Raw genomic sequence first — 19,676 nt, 5'->3', positions numbered from 1 at the left:
GCGATCCGGCTGATTTACATGAAAAGAATGTAAATCGTTCGGACAAAAGCAATTTAGGCGGCAGAGCTATACATAACTCCGTCCTATCGGGCACGTTTTAAAAGTAGACAGCTCGCTCGACTTCCGTTAAATCGCGCTCACAATCAGTCGTTGCAATCGACGAATTGCGGTTGCGCCAGCCCTGGAACACTTGGTGTGTTCAGGGAGAGGGTAACTACCAACCTCCTCTTCCTCTTCTATCAACCACCCCACTGAGGCTCACCCCCCAATTCTCGACCACACTTGTCCAACACCACTTCACCCTATCGCGTACGTGCACGTACAGTGCGGGTCAAAAGAACATTTCTTTTTTTTTAATTAATAATAATAAAAATATTAATATTTTTTGAAATAAATTATATTTTACAGTTAGGTAATTAATTTTGCTATTTAACAACGTAAGAAACATTATTTTTTGCAATGATGAAGAAGTGAGAAATGTAAATAAATATTTTTCAAATACGTATATGTATATGTATACATTTCAAAGTGGAAGGTTCATTCTTCGAGAACGTATAAATACGCTCTGATTGTGAGTAACTAATATGTATACATATATTAAAGTTCCTTTTGACGTACACTGTACCTCGACCAGTTTCGGTCGTAGAAGAGGGTCGAGTGTCGGTTGTACGTGCACGCCCGGTGAATAACTTGACATAGTTGTGTTGGTATGTATACGGTCCGCGTGTACGGTACACAATTCGGCCAACAGAGGCGCAATGCTCGGCACTGTACGCATTCACGGCACAGACTCCGTACAGCCGTGGCGCCATCAAGTTTCGTTGCTGGTGCCGCTGGTGGGTACAGCGGCAAACCGGACTACAGTTTGTCCTGAGTGTTCGGACTCGTCGGGTGTGCGATTATCTCGCACTTTGTATACGAAACGAAAAGTGACATTCGACGCGGCGCGGCGCGGCGTGTCGCGAGTAAATTCTCCGTATTTGACTGATGCGGAGAAAAGTTGTCAGTGCGAAGTGTAAAAGAAAGAAAATGACGTCGCACGCGCGATGATTCTCAACGTGTTCGCCACGTCCGTCTTGACTCCGTTACGATTCTCGTTGGTCATCGGTGTGCCTACGGTGTGATAGAATCTAGTGCTGCAAAATAACAAAAAAGAGAGTTCTGTTGGCTATTACCCGTAAGTCATGGGTGATGTGTACAGGGTAGTTGGTGACCTGCTCGTGGAGGATACACCCGCGGACAGAAGAAAAATTGATCTGACCACGCCACTCGTCACGGTGAGTCTCCTCTTCGTCATTCTTTTTCTTGGAAGGTCCAGGCTGATGTAAAAAAACACACCACGGTAGGGAAGATGGATTATTGTAGTCTCATAGGCTATGTACACACTGGTTAACCTATAGTATTCTCACTGAAATATCTGGCGCCAACCGTACTCTATTTTAAAAAAGTAAGAAAATAACCATATGGCCACTGTTCAGGTCTACATTGCACCCTTAGCGTAGAAAATAAAGAAACAGGGATAATGTGATAAAGTGAACATTTCTCGGGTCTTATAGACCCAAACTGGTCGGTTATAGGTTATCCATCATATAAAACAGATGTTATGCGAGGGTTTTCCGGTCGGAGCAAACCAGTGTAATGCGGTTGGGTCAGAAAACATTTGTCATCTACAAATATAGCATATGCAAGCGATTCATCATCCAACTGTAGTTTTACACTTGTAAAATGCCAATCGGCGTTTGACGCTTTGTTTTCTTTATACCTTTTCTTTTTAAATGCAAGACAGCGAATAAATATTGACTCTTCGTCTTTGTTTTTCCTTATTCGAGGCAAGGTGAGACGCCTCGTAGTTTCCTTTCTCGAATTTGCCCGCCTAGATTACATACATACATATTACAGTCGACGAGAGGCCGCTTTGTGACGACGGCATTGAATCACGTACGCGGATGAAAGATTAAAGTCGCGTCGATTGAAGGAGGATCACGATCGAAATGTCAATCGCGAGGCAAGAGTGGAATACTCGGATACAAAAAGTGTCAAACTGAGGGTGTATTGAGAATCGGTGACGATTCATCGATCATCGAAATACATATAATACCCTGCCAGTTTGGCTTCTTTTAAACCGGCGCCATTTTTCTAAATGTGTCTTTTCTTAAAATTCAATTTTCAAGGTCATTTACGATGCTGTCCCTCGAAAGATAATCTCAGAGACTGTAGACAGTACTTAGGTATACATATACCTCATCAGCTATCAAAATATTATTGATATCTTAAATAAAAAAATAATATCTAAGAATAATTGGAGAGATGGGGTGCAGAGTCTCTATATTTTAGTCTTCATCAGAAGGAAAATTTAGATATTTAATGACCCGTTCCATATATTATATTTTTAACTTTGAAAAAGGCGTCGATACACGAAGGAACTAGAAGACAAAATTAATCGTCGCGGTAATTACCTTTCTTCAAGAACGTAGAGGAGAAAGTTACGTCTTCGGACGAAGAGGAATTCCCTGAGGTGTCGATAACACGTTGATGAGGCAATTAATATTGATGTAACGCGAACGGAATCATCCCCTTTCTATTGTTATCCCGAACATCCTCCAGATTAATATTTAATCTATGCGATCAGCAAGTTTCCAACAGTTGGTAACGGACAACCGTTGTTTATGCTCGTCAAATTTTTCGCGGTTGCGTCGCGGAATTCTTAAAAAAGAATTGCCAGGGGCTCTGAAAGTGACTTTGAAATTTTTTAAACATCTCGATCATCAACACCGTTTAATTTCAAATTAAATCTTTCCATAATTTTGTAACCATAGTTAAGCCGAATTGTATGGTTCACCCTCCAGTACTCTCCATCCCTCCAAGTTCCACCCTTGCTCACCCTTGATGGGAATACACGCACCTGAAATTTGGGGTTAGAAAAAAGGAAAATTGAAATGACGAAGCATTATCTTGCATTAACGCATCGAATGGCACCCCATGAGATCACTGAGGGACACATATGTCACTGGCAAGCTTTCCGCACAGGAGGTTCCATATTTAAGACCGCACATGGCGCGAGTGTCCCTTGCTGAGCTTTTGTGCCAGCTCAAAATGGCTGGCGTTAATAAACGGGTAATTAATATCCTCCGGTTGACAGTTTTACACCCATTCAAAGAAATTAAACGTTGATTATTATTTTTTGCCACTATAAACTTTCCGGATTTCCATGGTACAGTATACTTACTCTCGTTATACATATCGCCGTAGGAGAGGTTGTAAGAGGGAAAAATTTTTCCAATTTCCAAATTCTTATTTGGAGAGGAAACAAAAGTGTAACGAACCTCCCTAGCTTGTGATGGAAAGTCAAATCGGTGATCCGGAAATATAACGACAATCTGCTGTAATAACATTCGCACTTATTGTTAGATTAACGATGCTGTTTACAATTATAAACCGTTTGCACGGCTCGCGTTAATAGGACAAATATATTGATGTTTGATTGGTTTTCAGTCATTCATCATCGAAACCACTCTGCACAAAGATTAGCGTTATGTATGCCATGATTTATTGACGATCGGTGCCATTCAATTATTATTTTAAAAATTGCGATTACAATTAATTACGATTGTTATGTATCAAGTGGGCAATTATGGAATGTGGAAATTACGAGGTAATTTGATAGCTTAAAAGCATGTCGGAATGACACTTGTGATATGTCCAATTAAAGTTTAAAATTTCTGAAAAATTATTATAAAAGTGCACCAAGGAGAATATTAATTATCATTCACTCTGAAACATTGTCCGTTGCGATCTACAACTAGCCATTTTGTTTTAGGAATATTAAGCAGACATTTATATCATTATTTTCAGTAAACTTTAAGCTTTCTTCTGATATATTATAAGTAGTATTTTGAGATACTTTTATGTCATGAAATTGTCTTAGCATTTTCGCACTTCAGAATCAGCCCTTTACCGCACTGTTTTGGTTCAGTTGTTTTTGAAGATTGTTAGAAAATTTATGAAGCATTGATTAGAATAATTTTATAAGTGAGGTAATTTAATATTTAACGAAGAAAGGAAATATAACATTGCGAAAGGTATAGTTATGAACAAGTACCTATGTATTAGAAGAGAAAGAACACCTCTGGAGATTCTTTAGTTCTGCTAACCGGAAAAATTTAATGGTGACCAACAACGTATAAAAGAAGAAGTATGTATCGATGTCAACAAGGAACAAATGCTCAGTGAAAGAATTTTCTACCTACAAATATTTCTATTTTATACGTTTATTTTACTTCTCTTATCGTTAGAAGTAGACGAAACTGTGTCACAAAATTAAAAAAATTCTATATTTAACTTTCATATAAATAATAAATTTTGTGATAAATAATTATCATATTATCGAACATATTTTATGGAAGATACTGAAGATAATGTTTAAAATATAAAAAATATGTTGTTTAATGAAGATTTAATGAAGATTTAATGAAGATTCACTGCAATGGAAAACCTGATAAAATCATCGTTGAAGTACATACATACATAATTCCACCTTGTTAAGAGTAATGTTGCGAATATTTTCTTGCGCTGCATAGGCGAACGATGAAGTCGTTACGTTGGCGCAATGCCAATGTCTAATTTCGCACAGTTTCGTCTGAGGTTAGCGACACTGTAACGCTGAAGAAAACAACATGAACTGACCTACTATGTATGGATAGATTATGTATATCCTTCTAAAAAGGATATTTGAAATCCAGATGAATATACATATACATATACATATACAGGGTGTTTCACAAAATGTATAAATAAATTAGGGAATAATATTAAAAGAAAAGATATCGTAAAACATTATTTACGATTAATACGACAATTAATTTTGACCTCTTCAGATAATTAATTAACGAGTTGATATTCATTAGTTTCAAATTTTCTATCGTTAATTTTGAAACGGCCTGTATAATAGTATAAAGGAGTAGAAGTAAGCGAATAGACAGATTTAACAGTATTTCTTCCCTCTCACGTCAGTCCACCGTTCTCCATTTTTCATTCTCCTTTGCCTCTGCTCCACCTGTTCTTCCTTTCATCTTTCTCCGACTTTCCAACGTCTGGCCGTTTTTCTCTGTCTGCTCTTCTTTGTGGAAAAGCGGCATTAATTACGACTGTGCCGTGCCGTCGAGGAAAGTCTGTATCCAAAAGTTTGTACCTTTCGTGTCAGCAATTAACGACACGTACTACGTAGTCGTAGAGGAAGCAGAGTGCTGGGGGGGAAAAAACAGAAGAGTGTTTCTGTGAATGTTGGAAGCCGAGTCACTGCGTAACCCCTTTTTCAAAATACATATATACAAGACTTTCCTTTTTTTTCTCTCTCTCTCTCTCTGTCTCTCTCTCTCTGCCCGTTCGCTTCGCTGCTCCGTAATAATTTGACGACGCGAAACAAAACGGCCGGCTGTCTCTTTGAGTGCTCCTTTGTCGCGAGGAAAGAACAATGGCGAGGAGAGAAGCGTCTTAAACCGTCTACGGAAAAGGCTATCCCTTCTACAGGCAAACGAGTCTTAAGCGTTACTCGTTTAAATGAATGAAATATTTAGTAAACATTATGAAACAACACTGTTCTCCTTCTTAGGGGATAATTATACACGTGGAGGAAAATTAGGGTGGAGTTGTACGATGGGGTGTAATTAGGAAATATTTAATATTTACTTCGGGATTTGAACAAATTTCATTTATAGTATGAATAAAAAATGATTTTTAATTGTGCGTACACAATTGTGGGGTGCAAAGTAGGCTTCTTTTAGTTCAAGGATTCTCTGAATGTACCCAAGTGCCATATTTTGCCATTCTCTGTCTTTATTTCTATTACAATTCTTTAAATTACTACTAAAGATTTCAATTTCCATAGTAATAGACGCATATTTATAGCTTCTCAAGACTAAGGAATGCGTGTCGGTGTTTCTTTGAAGGCTGGTGTTAAAGTCAGTCAAGCTCGACGTTCATAAGAGCAGAAAGGCGCGAAAAAACGAGAACCACCTGCACGTGCTTCTCCCTTCTGAAATGCACTTCTCTGCACGAGAGAGACTGCATTCCAGTAATTTGCTCCTCCGGTAGAGGGGGAATATAATATAAACTGTCCTTTTTGTCGAAACAGGATTTCTTCTTTTTTCTTTGGAGAATCAACATTCTTCATCGGAATTTTTTATTTTAGCAAAAATATAAAAATTTTAATAATCCGAACCCTGAATGGTAATTCTACCGTCTGTACTTCCAGTCTTGTTTGCGGAACAATACCAGCGGGAAACAAAGTTCCTAGCCGTCGCGTTGAAAGAAAACAGAAAGTTATTAGTCCGTATAAATATTCATGAGGCAGGTAAGAATAGGAATCTCCTGAGGGAGAAACAGGAGGTAGTTAGAAACATTCCGGTATTAAAATCTGAAATTAGTTTAGCCAAGAGCGTGCAGAGTACAAGTACATAAAGGACTAGGCGCCTCTTCACTGCTGTTGGTATCACTGATATAACCAGAATTTTTCTATGGAGTGGGGGGTCCTTAAGTTTTACTAATAGCGTCAAAGGTTTAATAAAACATGAATTTTGTATTCTTAGAACTGTGAAATTTTTCAATTTCTACCCTTAAAATCTTAGAATGATATGGGACGTAGGAGGAGGAGGAGGAGGGGGAGGAGGACCGGGTAGCTATATTATTTGCAATAATTATTAACAATTTCAAGCGTCGTTTTGACGAGACCGAGCTTAATTAAGAAGGAACAGACCGGTCATTAGTGTTTTTAGAAGACGCGGTACTCTTTCAATGCGTACCGTGTGTAGTGTCCTTCAGACGTGCTTTTACCTTTCCTCCCTCGCTTTGCTTTTTCGTTTTCTGAAAGGTCAAAGGCCAGGTTCCCATCTTGAAAACATTAATGAGCTCCCAGACCTGCACGCACTCGCATGCGAAAAACGGGGTGGAACGAAATAGGGGAAGGGACACAAACAATTTCTTGCTACATACCCGCTCGATAATTGCCTGCGTCGCGTCGCGTCGGGGGTCTAGGGATGGACCTTTTGGAAAAAACAGGAAATTATCGAGCGTCAATGTAATGCACGAATTAGCAGACCAATGATAGAATTATAAAAAAGAGTAATTAAAATGTTCTTGATAAAGTTTTGCCATTGAACGACCCCAACCTACCAATGAAAATCATACTTAAAGAAAGGTTGGGGGAGGGTGGAGCCGATAAAAGGTTAGGAATTGTTCCAGATTTATGGCTACCCACCAGTTCAGCCATTGAAATTTTTCAACTGCCCTTTCTTGCCTACCAGAAGACCGCAGCTCTTAGACAAATAAGATGGAGGATGGGGGAAGGGGGGAGAGCCAATATAGAAATGGGAGAAGTCCTTTGCACAGACGAACGAATTCGATATTGATGAACTGCGAGAATTTTCATTTGAAAATTTTCAATTCTTTAATTTTTTGTAAAAATTATTTCTCTGTTGATCTCCTTTCTAATTAAAAACAAAAAATGTTCTAAAATTAGGGTACCAAGGTGAGATCCATTTTGTTTCGTTTTCTACAATTTAGAGAATTTAGAGAAGCTTAGAGAACGTAAATTTTGAATTCTACCATTTTGCTTTCGGCTACAATTTCAATCTAAAATATTTGATTTTGTTCATACATTGTACGTTGGTTCCTTTTCAATAAAAAAAAAAAATACACGTTTGTTTTAAAATCATAGCAGAGTATTTTCAGCCTTTTTTTCTACTAGAAAAGATAAAAAAGTAATGATAGTATCTTTTGGTAAAACATTTAATTATATTTTATTTCTAATTCCTTTTTAATGTACACTCCTTATCAAATCAGGCTTTTTTAGAAAAATGGTAATGCCATGGGTTTCCATCTTTCATCGATTTCTCTATTAGGAAAGTTGATCATGACTGGTAGAACATAAATTCTTAAAAAGTTGCTCGGAAAACTGGTATTAAATAGTTTTTATGTTTGACGAGCTTGACTTTAATTCAATTCTTATAGCATGGCTTGTTAAATGGAAAAATATAGACAGAAAGCTGGTAAGGGAAAGAGTTGGAAGAAACTATACTTTTTTATTTTTCCTTTGAAAGTTTGTTGCAATTTAGTATTATGTATGCTTCGATAATTTAAAATTGAATAATAATCTGAGCGAAAATTATTGGTTAAAATATTTGAGTGTCAAATAAAAGTGTTTATGTAAATAAACGAATTAATGATGTGTGAACAGTAATGTTTTAATGTAAATAATAAATAATAAATCCAAATGCACAAATTTGGATTAAATTTTTCTGGATAATATAATCAACAACAATGTAATTAATGATCGTGACAAATTAGACAATAACATCACTGCAGATACATATGTAAACTACAAACATCTATGTGCAATGAAAGCTTAAATACAGACAATTTCACTCAATTTTCAGTGTAATTATAAGCAATTGTGCTTGAACGTACATCAAGCAGAAATTAACTGTTGATGATAATGAGTAAAATTTGAATTATAAATTTTTACAAAATATAAACACACTAATCGTAATAGATTGAAATATATTTAAACAATTTTCATCAATTTTGGGTGTAAAATTTCGAAACATAAAATTTTTATTCAAAATTCCAATATGAATTTATTTGAAAAACCAATTGGGAGAGAAAAATTTTTGGAGTATCGCAAATTGAAAGTGTATGGAAACAAATATACATAATTTGTTTACTTCCGAGAATTCTCTCCGTTGCATTTCGCGTACGTTTCTAATTTCGTTAATCACGAGCCCGTCACCGAGTCAATTATCGCCCAAAGTTTATGTGTCAACTCTCTTATCAGCGATCCAACATCGTTATCACGAAGCGAAGTGTGGCCTTAAAAACGTCGAATTTGGGACGCGAGAATTATCAAGAAAATAATCGTGATCACGTAAAATATAAAAATTCAAATTCGTCTAAACAGACTCAACCTACATCTCGAAGATTTCAATGAAATTGTCATCATATAGTAATGATTTAATAATTTTTCATGATTATACGATGACGATATTGAAAAAATTCCATATTTTTAAAATTCACTATATGTAATTTTATAAATTTTAAATGAATTGATAATTCCTTTGTCGGTAGGTCTAAAAAGACCCGGTTTAAGCCTTTAGAAGTTTAATAAATAAGCGTATATGTACACGATAGAACGGGGCGCGTTCTGAATACGGGTCAAAGATGATACGTTTGAAAGCCGATAAGACGTGGTTTAAGCACGCAAGCGTTTCTCTTCTACAACGATATTGGCTACGAGTGCAGCGAACTGTATCGAAGATATCCACGTGTGTTCGTAACCGAATCGTCGTTTGGCGATAATTATTATACTCTCGGGTCGCAGCCAGGTAGAAAGCGAGCTTCTGAGTGTATGCCAGGTAGGCGAAGAAAGAATGAGCAAGCATTTCTCTGCGTTTGTATTAGTGCGTACACCTGGAAGAGTGAGAGAGGAGCGATAGAAGAAGAGAAAAAGCGGTAGTACCGGTCTAGCATGTCCTCGGCGAGTACTTTAGCACGTAGGTAGCCAGACAGGCTGTTTTACGCCATGCTTGTACCTGGATCTGTTTAAAAATTAACTATATACATATTCGCTACTTGAAATATTTTCATATAATTTAAAGAAAATTTAGGTCAATTTCGAAGTTTGACGTTTCTTGAAAATTATATGAGAGCTTCAAGAGTTTTCGGTATTTAAAAATCATTTTTTTCAACTTATTTTCAAGTTATAACATTTATTTTTATTCAAAATTCCAATTTATTTGAATATATGAATTTATTTGAAAAACCAATTGGGAGAGAAAAATTTTTGGAGCATCGTAAATTGTGTATGGAAACAAATAAAATTTGTTTACTTTCGAGAATTCTCTGCATTGCACCACCACGCGTACGTTTCTAATTTCGTTAATCATGGATAGGTATTTTTTGGGGGAAATCATTTTCAAGGGTTAAATGTCCACTTCTGCACGATTTAACGTTCGTTACACGTTACACCTAATACATTGAGACTCTCCTTAATAGAATGTTATCAAAAATTTTACCGAAATCCTTTCTACCAGTTAATGACTTCGGTACAGTTGGAGAGCGAAACAGAACAGTTTCCGCTCTTTGAGAGACGTGCTCGAGAATTAATCTTGATAGGGATGAAATTTTATGAGAGTGCAAGAAAGCGTGGAGAGTGCATCCGAGATGGGACTAAACCGACGCGACGAGTCGGTAGCGACATTTTTTTATTATTTCATTTTCTACTGTGGACGCGGGTTAACGTTGTTAGCCCAGCCTTATAACTGTGCAAAACGTGATACCGTGCGTTGTATTTCATTTACGTATGCTGTACCACCTCGGCAGAACTTTGCTTTTATGTATATCTGTACATACATACCGTCTCATAGATCGCTGACAATTTCTCTATTGAATTTTCCTTCCTCAGACACGTGCGGGTTGATTAATAAATCCTCTAATAACACTGGAAGATATAAAAATTTAAAGAAAAAGAAAAAGAAAAAGAGAAAGAAAATTTCTATAATAATTAGGTAATTTCCATCTTCGTTATTTTCTATTTTATAAACCTTGAATGAAGTGAATGGCGAGTAAATAATTTCTTGATACACAAAGACGCACTAACAGCGCAACCGTTAACCAAACTAATTTACAACTAGATCAGCGAAGTACAATGTTGTAGACAGGTGTTAAAACACAACAGGAATAGTGCTGACACGCTCCAATTATCCTTATCGGTTTATACTCACCACGATTCTGATGAATCAAACCGTAAATAATTTAACGTCATCGCGGATAAACTTGAGGCTCGAATCACTCCAACTCGAAGAAACGATTTGGTTCCTTAGAAAGTTTGAAATTTTTTAATTTTACAATTTCAATATTGATTTTTTGCACTTTTGAAGCTTGTGAATTTAAATTCTTTTTCTCGATTGTTAAATAGTTTGGCAACCAAAAGGTTAAATTTCCACCTCTCCTTTATCTTTTTATTTTTTTTTTCTTCAACAAAAATTGAATGATGTTTCCTTCTGTTCGAACATTTTCACCACGTAACCCTCCATATCTTTCGGAACTAACTGGAACCATTGTTGGCCAGCTCGTAAACACCGGAAACATATATCAGACGTTTTTATTGGGGAGAAAGTTGAGTACACGTTGCAGACCGCAAAGGGTGTAAGGGTAGTTTCTATAGAGAGTCGTGCCAAAAATTGTTAACACGTGTTTCCAATCAGAGAGGTGAAGACAGGTGGACGTCTCTGAAATACCGAAACCATTTTATTGAACTCTAGCATTCGCCCCCCTTCTCAATCGAGTGATGGCTCTAGCCTCGCTGTTTTCTATCTCGTCCCTGACGGAAATTATCCAACTTCTTAATATCCGCTTGTTTACGAATCCGGATATTCGTATCCGTCGCAGTGTGATCTGTTTACTTGCATATATGAAGGTATTTAAGTCCTTGGCTTTCTACTAAAAAATATTTTCCCAAATTTTTTTAATATTATTCTTCTTTGCGACTAAATGTTATTTAGGTTATCTTTGAACCAATTTTAAGTTTATCAACCAGGGGGGGGGGGGGGGGGGGGGGGGGGGGGGTACTGGAAAGTTTGACAAAAATCTTAATTCACTCCTGGCACGAACCAAATTTTTCACCCCCCGTTGTTATTTCTACGAGAGAATCGCCATGTATACGTTTCCAACGGAAAGAAACCGGAGCAGCATCTATTTCTTTGTAAACAGGACTTGGAGGACATCGAACAACGCAGCGGGTCGTCCGTGCTCGTTTGGAGATCTGGGCCCTACAAAATATCTAGATTCGAGATATTCGAGAGATTCGAGAGATTCCTTCGCGAGGGAAAATAAAGGTGTGTGCTCAAGATACAATTGCAGAGCTTCAGTGAAAGATGCAAAGTCTTTCCTGTCGAACTTTAATATCCGCGAGGCTGGAATTCTTCTGGTATTTTTCATTGTGGCTCGCGTGAAACACGTTCTTCATTCGTGTGCACCATTGTTTCATGGAAACAATTCTGAGGAAAATGCATGAGAATCTGATGGATTCAATATTATCAATGAAATGTTACATTGTTAAAAGTGAAAAATTATTCATTTCTGAACAATCAGTATTATTTAAAATTTTCTCCCTAATTAGGTTCAATAATGAGTTAGAATATTTATAAATTTTTGGTGTCACGATTTAATCCAAATCTACATCTATCTACGTCTTCAGCATGGTAGATCTACTCAACTGATTGTGATATCGAACATGTTCATATTTAATTTCTCGAACGCATACGTCCTTAGTGGATTGTCAGAGGGTAGTAAAGGCGTAGCTTTCTTTTTCTTTTCCACCTTCCTCCCTCAACTTTGTCTCTCCCCCCTTCCCCGTTCAGTAATTTAGCCGTAGCACGAAATAAACCGGCGTTACCTTGACTACTCCCTTGTCGAGTATTTCAGTGAGTTTCCACGGTTGTGTTTTTATCGCATTGTATCGCGTCGTGGCATCGCGACGACGACGACGACGACGACGACGACGACGACGACGACGACAAGCAAGAGGATGGTTCCTCCGTTTGTTTTGGTTTCCTTCCATCGCGATGCACCACCTTTTTGGTACTCAAGCAGGACGGAGGTGTGCGTTTTATTGTACCGCCGATCTCCACGGGTTTTTACATTCCCATCCGGCCGGCAGTTTCAAATAAATTGTACGTCAACTCGGCGTTTTCTTTCTCTCGACGAGTCTTTGTCCCCGATAATGGACAGACTTCTTCGGAACAATTATAACGAGGATACACGGTCGTTGAAAATTTATAGGAACGCGTTTGAAAAATAATTATCCTGTAGCAATTTGTTCGCACTTGAGTCTACATGTGACAGCGCGTATATTAATGTTTCATTGACAGCCCTTCAGTTTGTATTTTCCTCCATTTAAATGAAAAATAATTATCGTACACCCTTCGATACAGGAGTGATTCAAAAGTCGCAATCAATGTTTTAATTTAAAAATTTCAGATCGTTGTGGACTTTTTTAAATTCCAATTTACCCATGTCGTGGAAATGAAAAATAATTCAGAGCTAAGGTGGTTTCGTTATAATTTAATCTAGTATAACATAAATTTTCAAATAATTTCCTGAATCTTTGATGAGTGACATGTTGTTATTTTGTTAAGTACATGTTCTGGAAACTGTCAACAGTGTCATGGGAAATGGGGAACCCTGTTGATTAATGGCATCAAAGCCTGCAACTAGCTAATAGCATTAAATTGCGGCACGCGTTTGAAATATTCAGGTGAAATTTAATGGAGAAACTGCAATATGCATACCCTTATAGAGGAGGATTGCAATGTGCAACAGCCACTACAACCGTGAATTAATTTCATTCAAGATTGATGCTTTAACTGAAAGTTTTCGTTTCTTTAATTCGCTATTTTTCGCATAGTGCCTCGCGTTGTACATATACGACGATAATACTGGTTGCATCAATGCCGCGTCACAAACTGCCCATGTAAATCCATAGTGACCATATTTCCGGTTCGCTGTATTCCATCTACATATGTATACCTATTGACAAAACAACGCTTCATCCCTGCAGCGTATCTCGAAAAAATCAAACTTCCTGCTTAAACGCTACAAAACTTCAGCCATTTCGTTTCCACGCTTCCTCTTTGATCCTGTTTCGTTAAGAGTAGGTAGAAAAAAAAAAAAAAATCCAAAAAACATTGAAGCATTTAATCTTCGAGCGACACAGGGGTTGCGTTTGACGTAGTCGGCACGATAAAGCGTCGCAATGGATACATGGTTGATTCGAGAGCAACGGAATTGTCAGGATAAAAGCATCACCACCCACCACGTGGTCTCATGGAGGCACGAATTTCTACCGCAGACAGTTTTTGATTCGTACCTCCGCGAAGCTTCACCTTTGGTTGTTGTTTTCCCACTGCTGTATCCTACCCTTAGATTCGAGGTTCTCAACATAGGATAAATATTACGGGCTCGAACGGACTCGAACGGGCTCGGGAAAAATAGGGCAGATTCGCCTAGTTCTTATGTACTACATACTTGTTAATACTTGCGATAAGCAAGTATGTATCGAGCCCGTCCGATGTTTTTTGAATCGACTCAAATAGTCGGGCCGCACATCCACTATCTCAGACATAAAAAGTTCCAAAGTTGTCTCCATATAATTTATAAATTCAAAATCGATATTACTCCATAATTAAACTTTTATCTATCTACACAAGGTACATATTTCGTGACGATTAAAAATTTGAGAACCGCTGCCTTCGACTGTCGTTTACCTCTAGCTGTTATCCTTCTCTTTCTGATACAGTGTGAACAGTTGCTGGAAATGCTGGTGGAAAGAGACCGAATTAATTAACGTCACGTCGTTAAATCGAACAAACGAAGTAGCACCGGCGAACTTCCGTCCTTTGATCAGGCTCGCAGGCAGACCGCGTATATGTTTCGTATATATCATACTGTATGTACGTTTGTCCGCTTGTAACCGATGCGAGAAGCCTGTGATTCGGCAGAGGCAATAAGCTGGTCACGAGTAGCAGGGATTTGTCTGAATTAGCACCGGTTTAACTCCCTTAATCGTATTTACCCTCTCGACGATCGCTAAGTCTTATAGCGATAATAATCGGCCCAGGGGTTAAACATGATTGCCTATCCGTTATTGATCATTTCACGATTGAAATAAAAACTGGTATTAAATTCTTTCCATCAACGAAACGAAAATGATGAACAAGAGAAGCAATCATAGTTTCGACGCACGTAGAGGTTGTTGTTCTCTGTCAGCCAAGAACGGAATGGAATTAGCAAAAGTAGAGCCCGAAGGCCAGGCCTGTATTTCTCTGTATGTATTGTGTAAATGCAAAACTCTGGAGGATGCGATGCGACGCGACGCGACGCGACGCGGGGCGTAACGTCGTCGCCGTCATCGTCGGGGCGCAAAGGAAGGCAGCTGCGACTACTTGCAAGCCTGATGAAAACACGGTTGAGCCACCGAAACTTTGCCTGTTCCGCGGAAACGTGTAAACGTTACCAGGCGAGATTCTGCCGCTAATGAATTAGAAATGAAGCGCGTTTCATTCTGCGACCGACTAAAAACGACAATGGTGAATATCATCCCGTCTGCTTGACGAGGAAACGCATCGACCGCGCTCGGGGTTTTTTTTGCGTAAAAAGGTACTTGTATTTATCTGTGAATGATCAGAAGTCCTCGGATCACGTAATCAACGAGAAGTCTCTCACTGGAAAGACGGGGATAACCAAGTTAGGAAAAGTACACTGTAGGGGCTAGTCACCAAACCCTGTAATTCCCAGAGTCTATGCATGTACGTGTTCGTCTGTATGTCTGCCTCCTTGTTTACAGTTTCTGCGTGTTTGCATACGGGTATCTGCATCTCGATGGTAAATACTGTCGATCGCGATGCAGTTTGCAACTTGTTTCCCAAGCACCTTATGTGTTCCTCTAAATTGCACGTCGTTCGGTGCTGCATACATCGTTATATTGTCAAATAAATAGACGGTGTGAGTGGTTAAAAGGGACGAGGAAACTGCAAGCATCGAATGATTGACGTTCAAAGAAAGAGGAAACGTGTCACCAAAAATATCCGTGGTTGGAAATTAAATTCTAGAAAGCTGGAAGGTGATCGATCCAGCAAGAATACACGCTGGATAGCACGGTTGCTTCCTCGCTATGTTTGCACATACACACACACGCACACACACACACACACACACACACACACACACACACACACACACACACACACACACACACAGTGTACACACCACTGATGTATGTTTACTCGCGAATATCTGCATCTCCACGGTAAATACGAGTTATGCGGCGTACAATTTTCGACTCGTGTCTTCCTGCACCAGGATCGTTTATGGGTTTCCTCGAGGAAAGAAAGGTAACAATGGTGGTAACTACTCGGGCGATAACAGTTTGACTTCAAGTACTTATCGGTGCAATATTGTTTCAAGCTATATTCCCAATCTTGCTTCAATCTATTCTTGTCTGACGATACAAACTGTTATCGTCGACCTAGGAAAACAACCGTAATACCTGCCGCGTCTGTAGACACCCGTAGACCCTTAGGTACGCAAGGTGCTTGCTGCATCCTCGCAGTATAGACTTCCATCGACCAATCAGCTGGGATCTCCAAGATGAACGACAGGATCATCTTGGTGTAAAAATCATCTTGGTGGAGTATGTACACCGCAAGGAGTATGAATAACGATGTCATAAATTATGTGCACCGACGATTATATCAAGTAGCCAGGGCGTCAGGGAACTGATGCCTGAACGCGTGTTCCGAGGAGGGGGCCAAGCTGACGAAGAAAAACGAGCCGCAAATATTAAGCCGAACCCTGGCAGACTGCTGTCTAATACTGGCCTGTTCGAAGTTTCAACGGCCAGAAAGGATTACACGCCAGGCGAGAACAGATATTACCTCGGCATGGCACCGTGAAAATCCCGCCGCGCCGCGCGCCGCGCGCCGGTTCGAATATTGCACGTGAAATAAAGCGACTCTGTTTCGCGGTCGCGGATTGAAATAGCGGCGATTTACAGACCTTACGATTAGTCAGAAAACGAACGATAGTGGCTGATAGATCCAATGGAATTTTAATTTAAAGACTAGTTTCGAGAGCTAATAACGTTCTAACAGGCTTCGCAGCCAAAGTACCCTTATCATAGTCCTCCACCTTCCTAATCCCGTGACACAATCTATATCCCCGTAACTTCTAATCTTGTCCCTTATTGTCATTCGCCGCTGCTCTAATCCCGCCAGTGGCTTTCATCTTTCCCGAGTCTGATCCGATTTTCCAAAGGTATGAGTGCCTTTTTCAAAAATATGGTGAACGTTGAATAATGGGAAATTCATCGGGCTCGATCACTAGCCGCGTTCATTATAACTTGATGGCAGTATGGGAAACAATGGTTGGACAGAAATTCTGAAAAACGATCAAATGAAATTCATATGAGCACAAATGACTACGATCTATCAATGTTGGCTCGCATATTGGGATATTTTCTGCTTCGCCTCTATTAAAGGGAATAATTGCCTACTAAATGGCCCGTTTAACGTTCAACGCTTCCCAGGGTTCGTTGGACGAAAATTGAAAATAGAATGGAGAAAAAATTGGCAGCTCGATGAATAATTCATTATCTCGATTTTATTCTGTTCGCTCGTTGAATAAGAATATGTACTATTTAGGAAAGCGGTGTGACTGGCACATTAGTCAAGGTGTTAAACAGCAATCGGCGTCGCGTCGTAGCGATTGCGCGTCTGAAAGTTTTCTCGATCGAGCAGAGGGCTGGTTCGAAGCTTGTCATAAATTTTAATTCGATCCTGACCTTTTCCACGACGATCTTATGAAAGATTCAAACGATCGTTACGCGCGACAAAGAAAGGGAAAAAAAAACTGCGGCTGCATGCAAACACGTTCGATTAAAAACGCAACACGTCGCTCGTGAATATCATCGCAGTTGCGATGCTCGTTAACGATGCGTTTCGTAAAGAAACAGTGGAACGCAACGCGTCATCAACTCCCCCTTATTTAGCGAGCGCGCTTTAATTGATCGATTTCTAGAGAGACAGTGATGAATCTGGCGTCTGGATTTCACGGAAACGATCGTGGCGTCCTTTAACCGCGTTAATGATTCGCATGCCAATTGCGTTCGCCACGCTTCTGAATTACTGTAATTATTGTACTAGACTTGCATAGGCATTGGTCAATTATGACCATGGATGGGTGGCAAAATTGATCTTAAGTGAAAAATTTAAGGTCAAGATTTTTTTCCAATTAGTTGGCCCGCGAATTGTCTGAAAATCTTGACAAATAATTTTCTTACACCCCGCAGCTAAAGGGTTAACTAGACGCGTGTCAATCCCTTCTCCGTTAAATGACACTGTTCAGAGAAAAAGAAAAAAAAAAAAAAAAACGTGAATCCCCGTCGAAGAATCGTCTGGATGGTTTCCAAGGCTTCGCTTTACAAGATCCGAAACCCTTATCCGCTACTCATCGCCATTCATAGCATCCTCCTATGTACCTATATGTATACGGTGCCGTCCGCAAAACAGTAACACTAGCAATACCGGTGTGTATCCCATCTCCTTCAGCTTTACAGCTTTCCAGGGGCTTTATGTTTTTTTCCCTCCCCTCGATGCCTCGTATTCACCGTTGCGTTGCTCGTTTAATGCAAACCCGGCTGCGTGGCAGGGATAATACCCCCTTCACCGTCTCTCCTGCCCATTTAATCCCATAGCCAGCACAACAGCGAGACTTAGAGCTTTACATTAAAATTTAAGGACTTTTCAAACGGCTACGACGCGATGCACCGACTCCTTTATGCGGCCACGTGTAACCAACACGCGCGAGAAATCTAAACGGCTCGCGCTTCCGGCGCTCTCCGACAGGAAACTCTCTCCGAGTGCTCTCCCTTTGTATCCACCAGCCCAATTCTGGCCATCGTCAGTGATCCCTTTTTACCACCGTCTCCGTCACGCTTCGGCATGTTTTTAGGATCCAGTTCTTGCGGCCTAACAGACACGCCCCAATGGATCCGTCCAAGCATTCACTTTCCTTTGCTGGTCGCTTCTTCAGCTTTCGCCACTTTTTTCAATTTAATATCAAGTCGGCCGGGGGATAGTAATTAGCCGAATCCATTAAGCAGCATTCTGACTGACTGGTAAATCGCTACCTGAGGGGAGGGGAGGTTATTGATATATGAGCAAAAATTAATATCATCTTATGTTAATAACACGTTCTTCGAACTTCCTGGACCAAAAGGCATTCGTAACTCAATACGTGAACGTAGAATGTTGAAATATATGTAGATAAGGGCTATGAAAGCTGGCCCGCCTGGCATGATGACTTTTTTGGTCATTGCCAGTCGGAGATATTTTATTTTCATTTTATAATTATCCTACTTCCCAAAAACCAATAGAGGTTTTTGATTCTTCTTTACGAGGGAGGGCAGCTGCCTAAAGCCGCGTTCACGCAACAGTGTAATCTTCTCCGGTGGCCCGGTTATCGGCTTCGCGATATCACCTACGAGTTCTTCGCCGATATTTCAACACTCTATTGCGGAAGCTCGTCAGAATCCTCCCTCGCTTTATGCCGGAACTGCTTCGCGGCGATAACTCCGACCTGGGATCGTAACAACGAGGGAAACTCGGTCCCTGGCGTGGTTAAGCTTTTTTTTTTCTTTACTGCGGGATCCGACTATCAGCAGCTCGAAAATGATTATTCCTCACTTTACAGCTTTCTTGCCGGGCCAGCGGGGGGTAGAAGCTCTCTATACATATATCAGCCTCATCCACACACATTTCCCACAGGCGCACTAGTCTCTACGTGAATTGCATTAGAAATTCCGAATATCCGGCGAACTTCCTACGCGCTGATCACTTGAGAATTTCAGCAAAGCGCACGTCGATTCGAAGGAGCTTACACCATAAATTTCGTCGTACGTGTGTGCTACGCCCAGCTCGAAAGTCGCATTAGAGATGCGTCGAACGAACCGAGCAGCCTCCTTTTCAGCCTTTTACCAATCTTATCGTTAGAGAGTGGTGTTAATCTTAGAGAGGATTTACGCGGGTTGATTAGTACAACTAGATTTTAATTATTATCGAATCTGTACG

At 39.7% G+C, this 19,676-nt stretch overlaps 1 protein-coding gene across 2 annotated transcripts in view; it reads left to right on the top strand.

Annotated features, from left to right (window-relative positions):
• The first annotated feature begins 813 nt into the window (after positions 1–813).
• The window catches only part of LOC114871879 (leucine-rich repeat-containing protein 4C-like), a 114,621-nt gene continuing 95,758 nt past the window's right edge, over positions 814–19,676 (top strand). For both annotated transcript variants that reach the window (XM_046285853.1, XM_029178430.2), the window contains exon 1: positions 814–1,277. In XM_046285853.1, coding sequence (XP_046141809.1) covers positions 1,185–1,277 — 93 coding nt within the window. In that variant the 5' untranslated portion in view covers positions 814–1,184. The remainder of the gene's footprint in view (positions 1,278–19,676) is intronic.

The sequence above is a fragment of the Osmia bicornis genome, chromosome 1 (genome assembly GCF_907164935.1).
Source record: "Osmia bicornis bicornis chromosome 1, iOsmBic2.1, whole genome shotgun sequence".
NCBI lineage: Eukaryota > Metazoa > Arthropoda > Insecta > Hymenoptera > Megachilidae > Osmia > Osmia bicornis.
The sequence above is the reverse complement of the archived record's forward strand: the minus strand, read 5'-3'. Positions and strand labels throughout refer to the sequence as shown.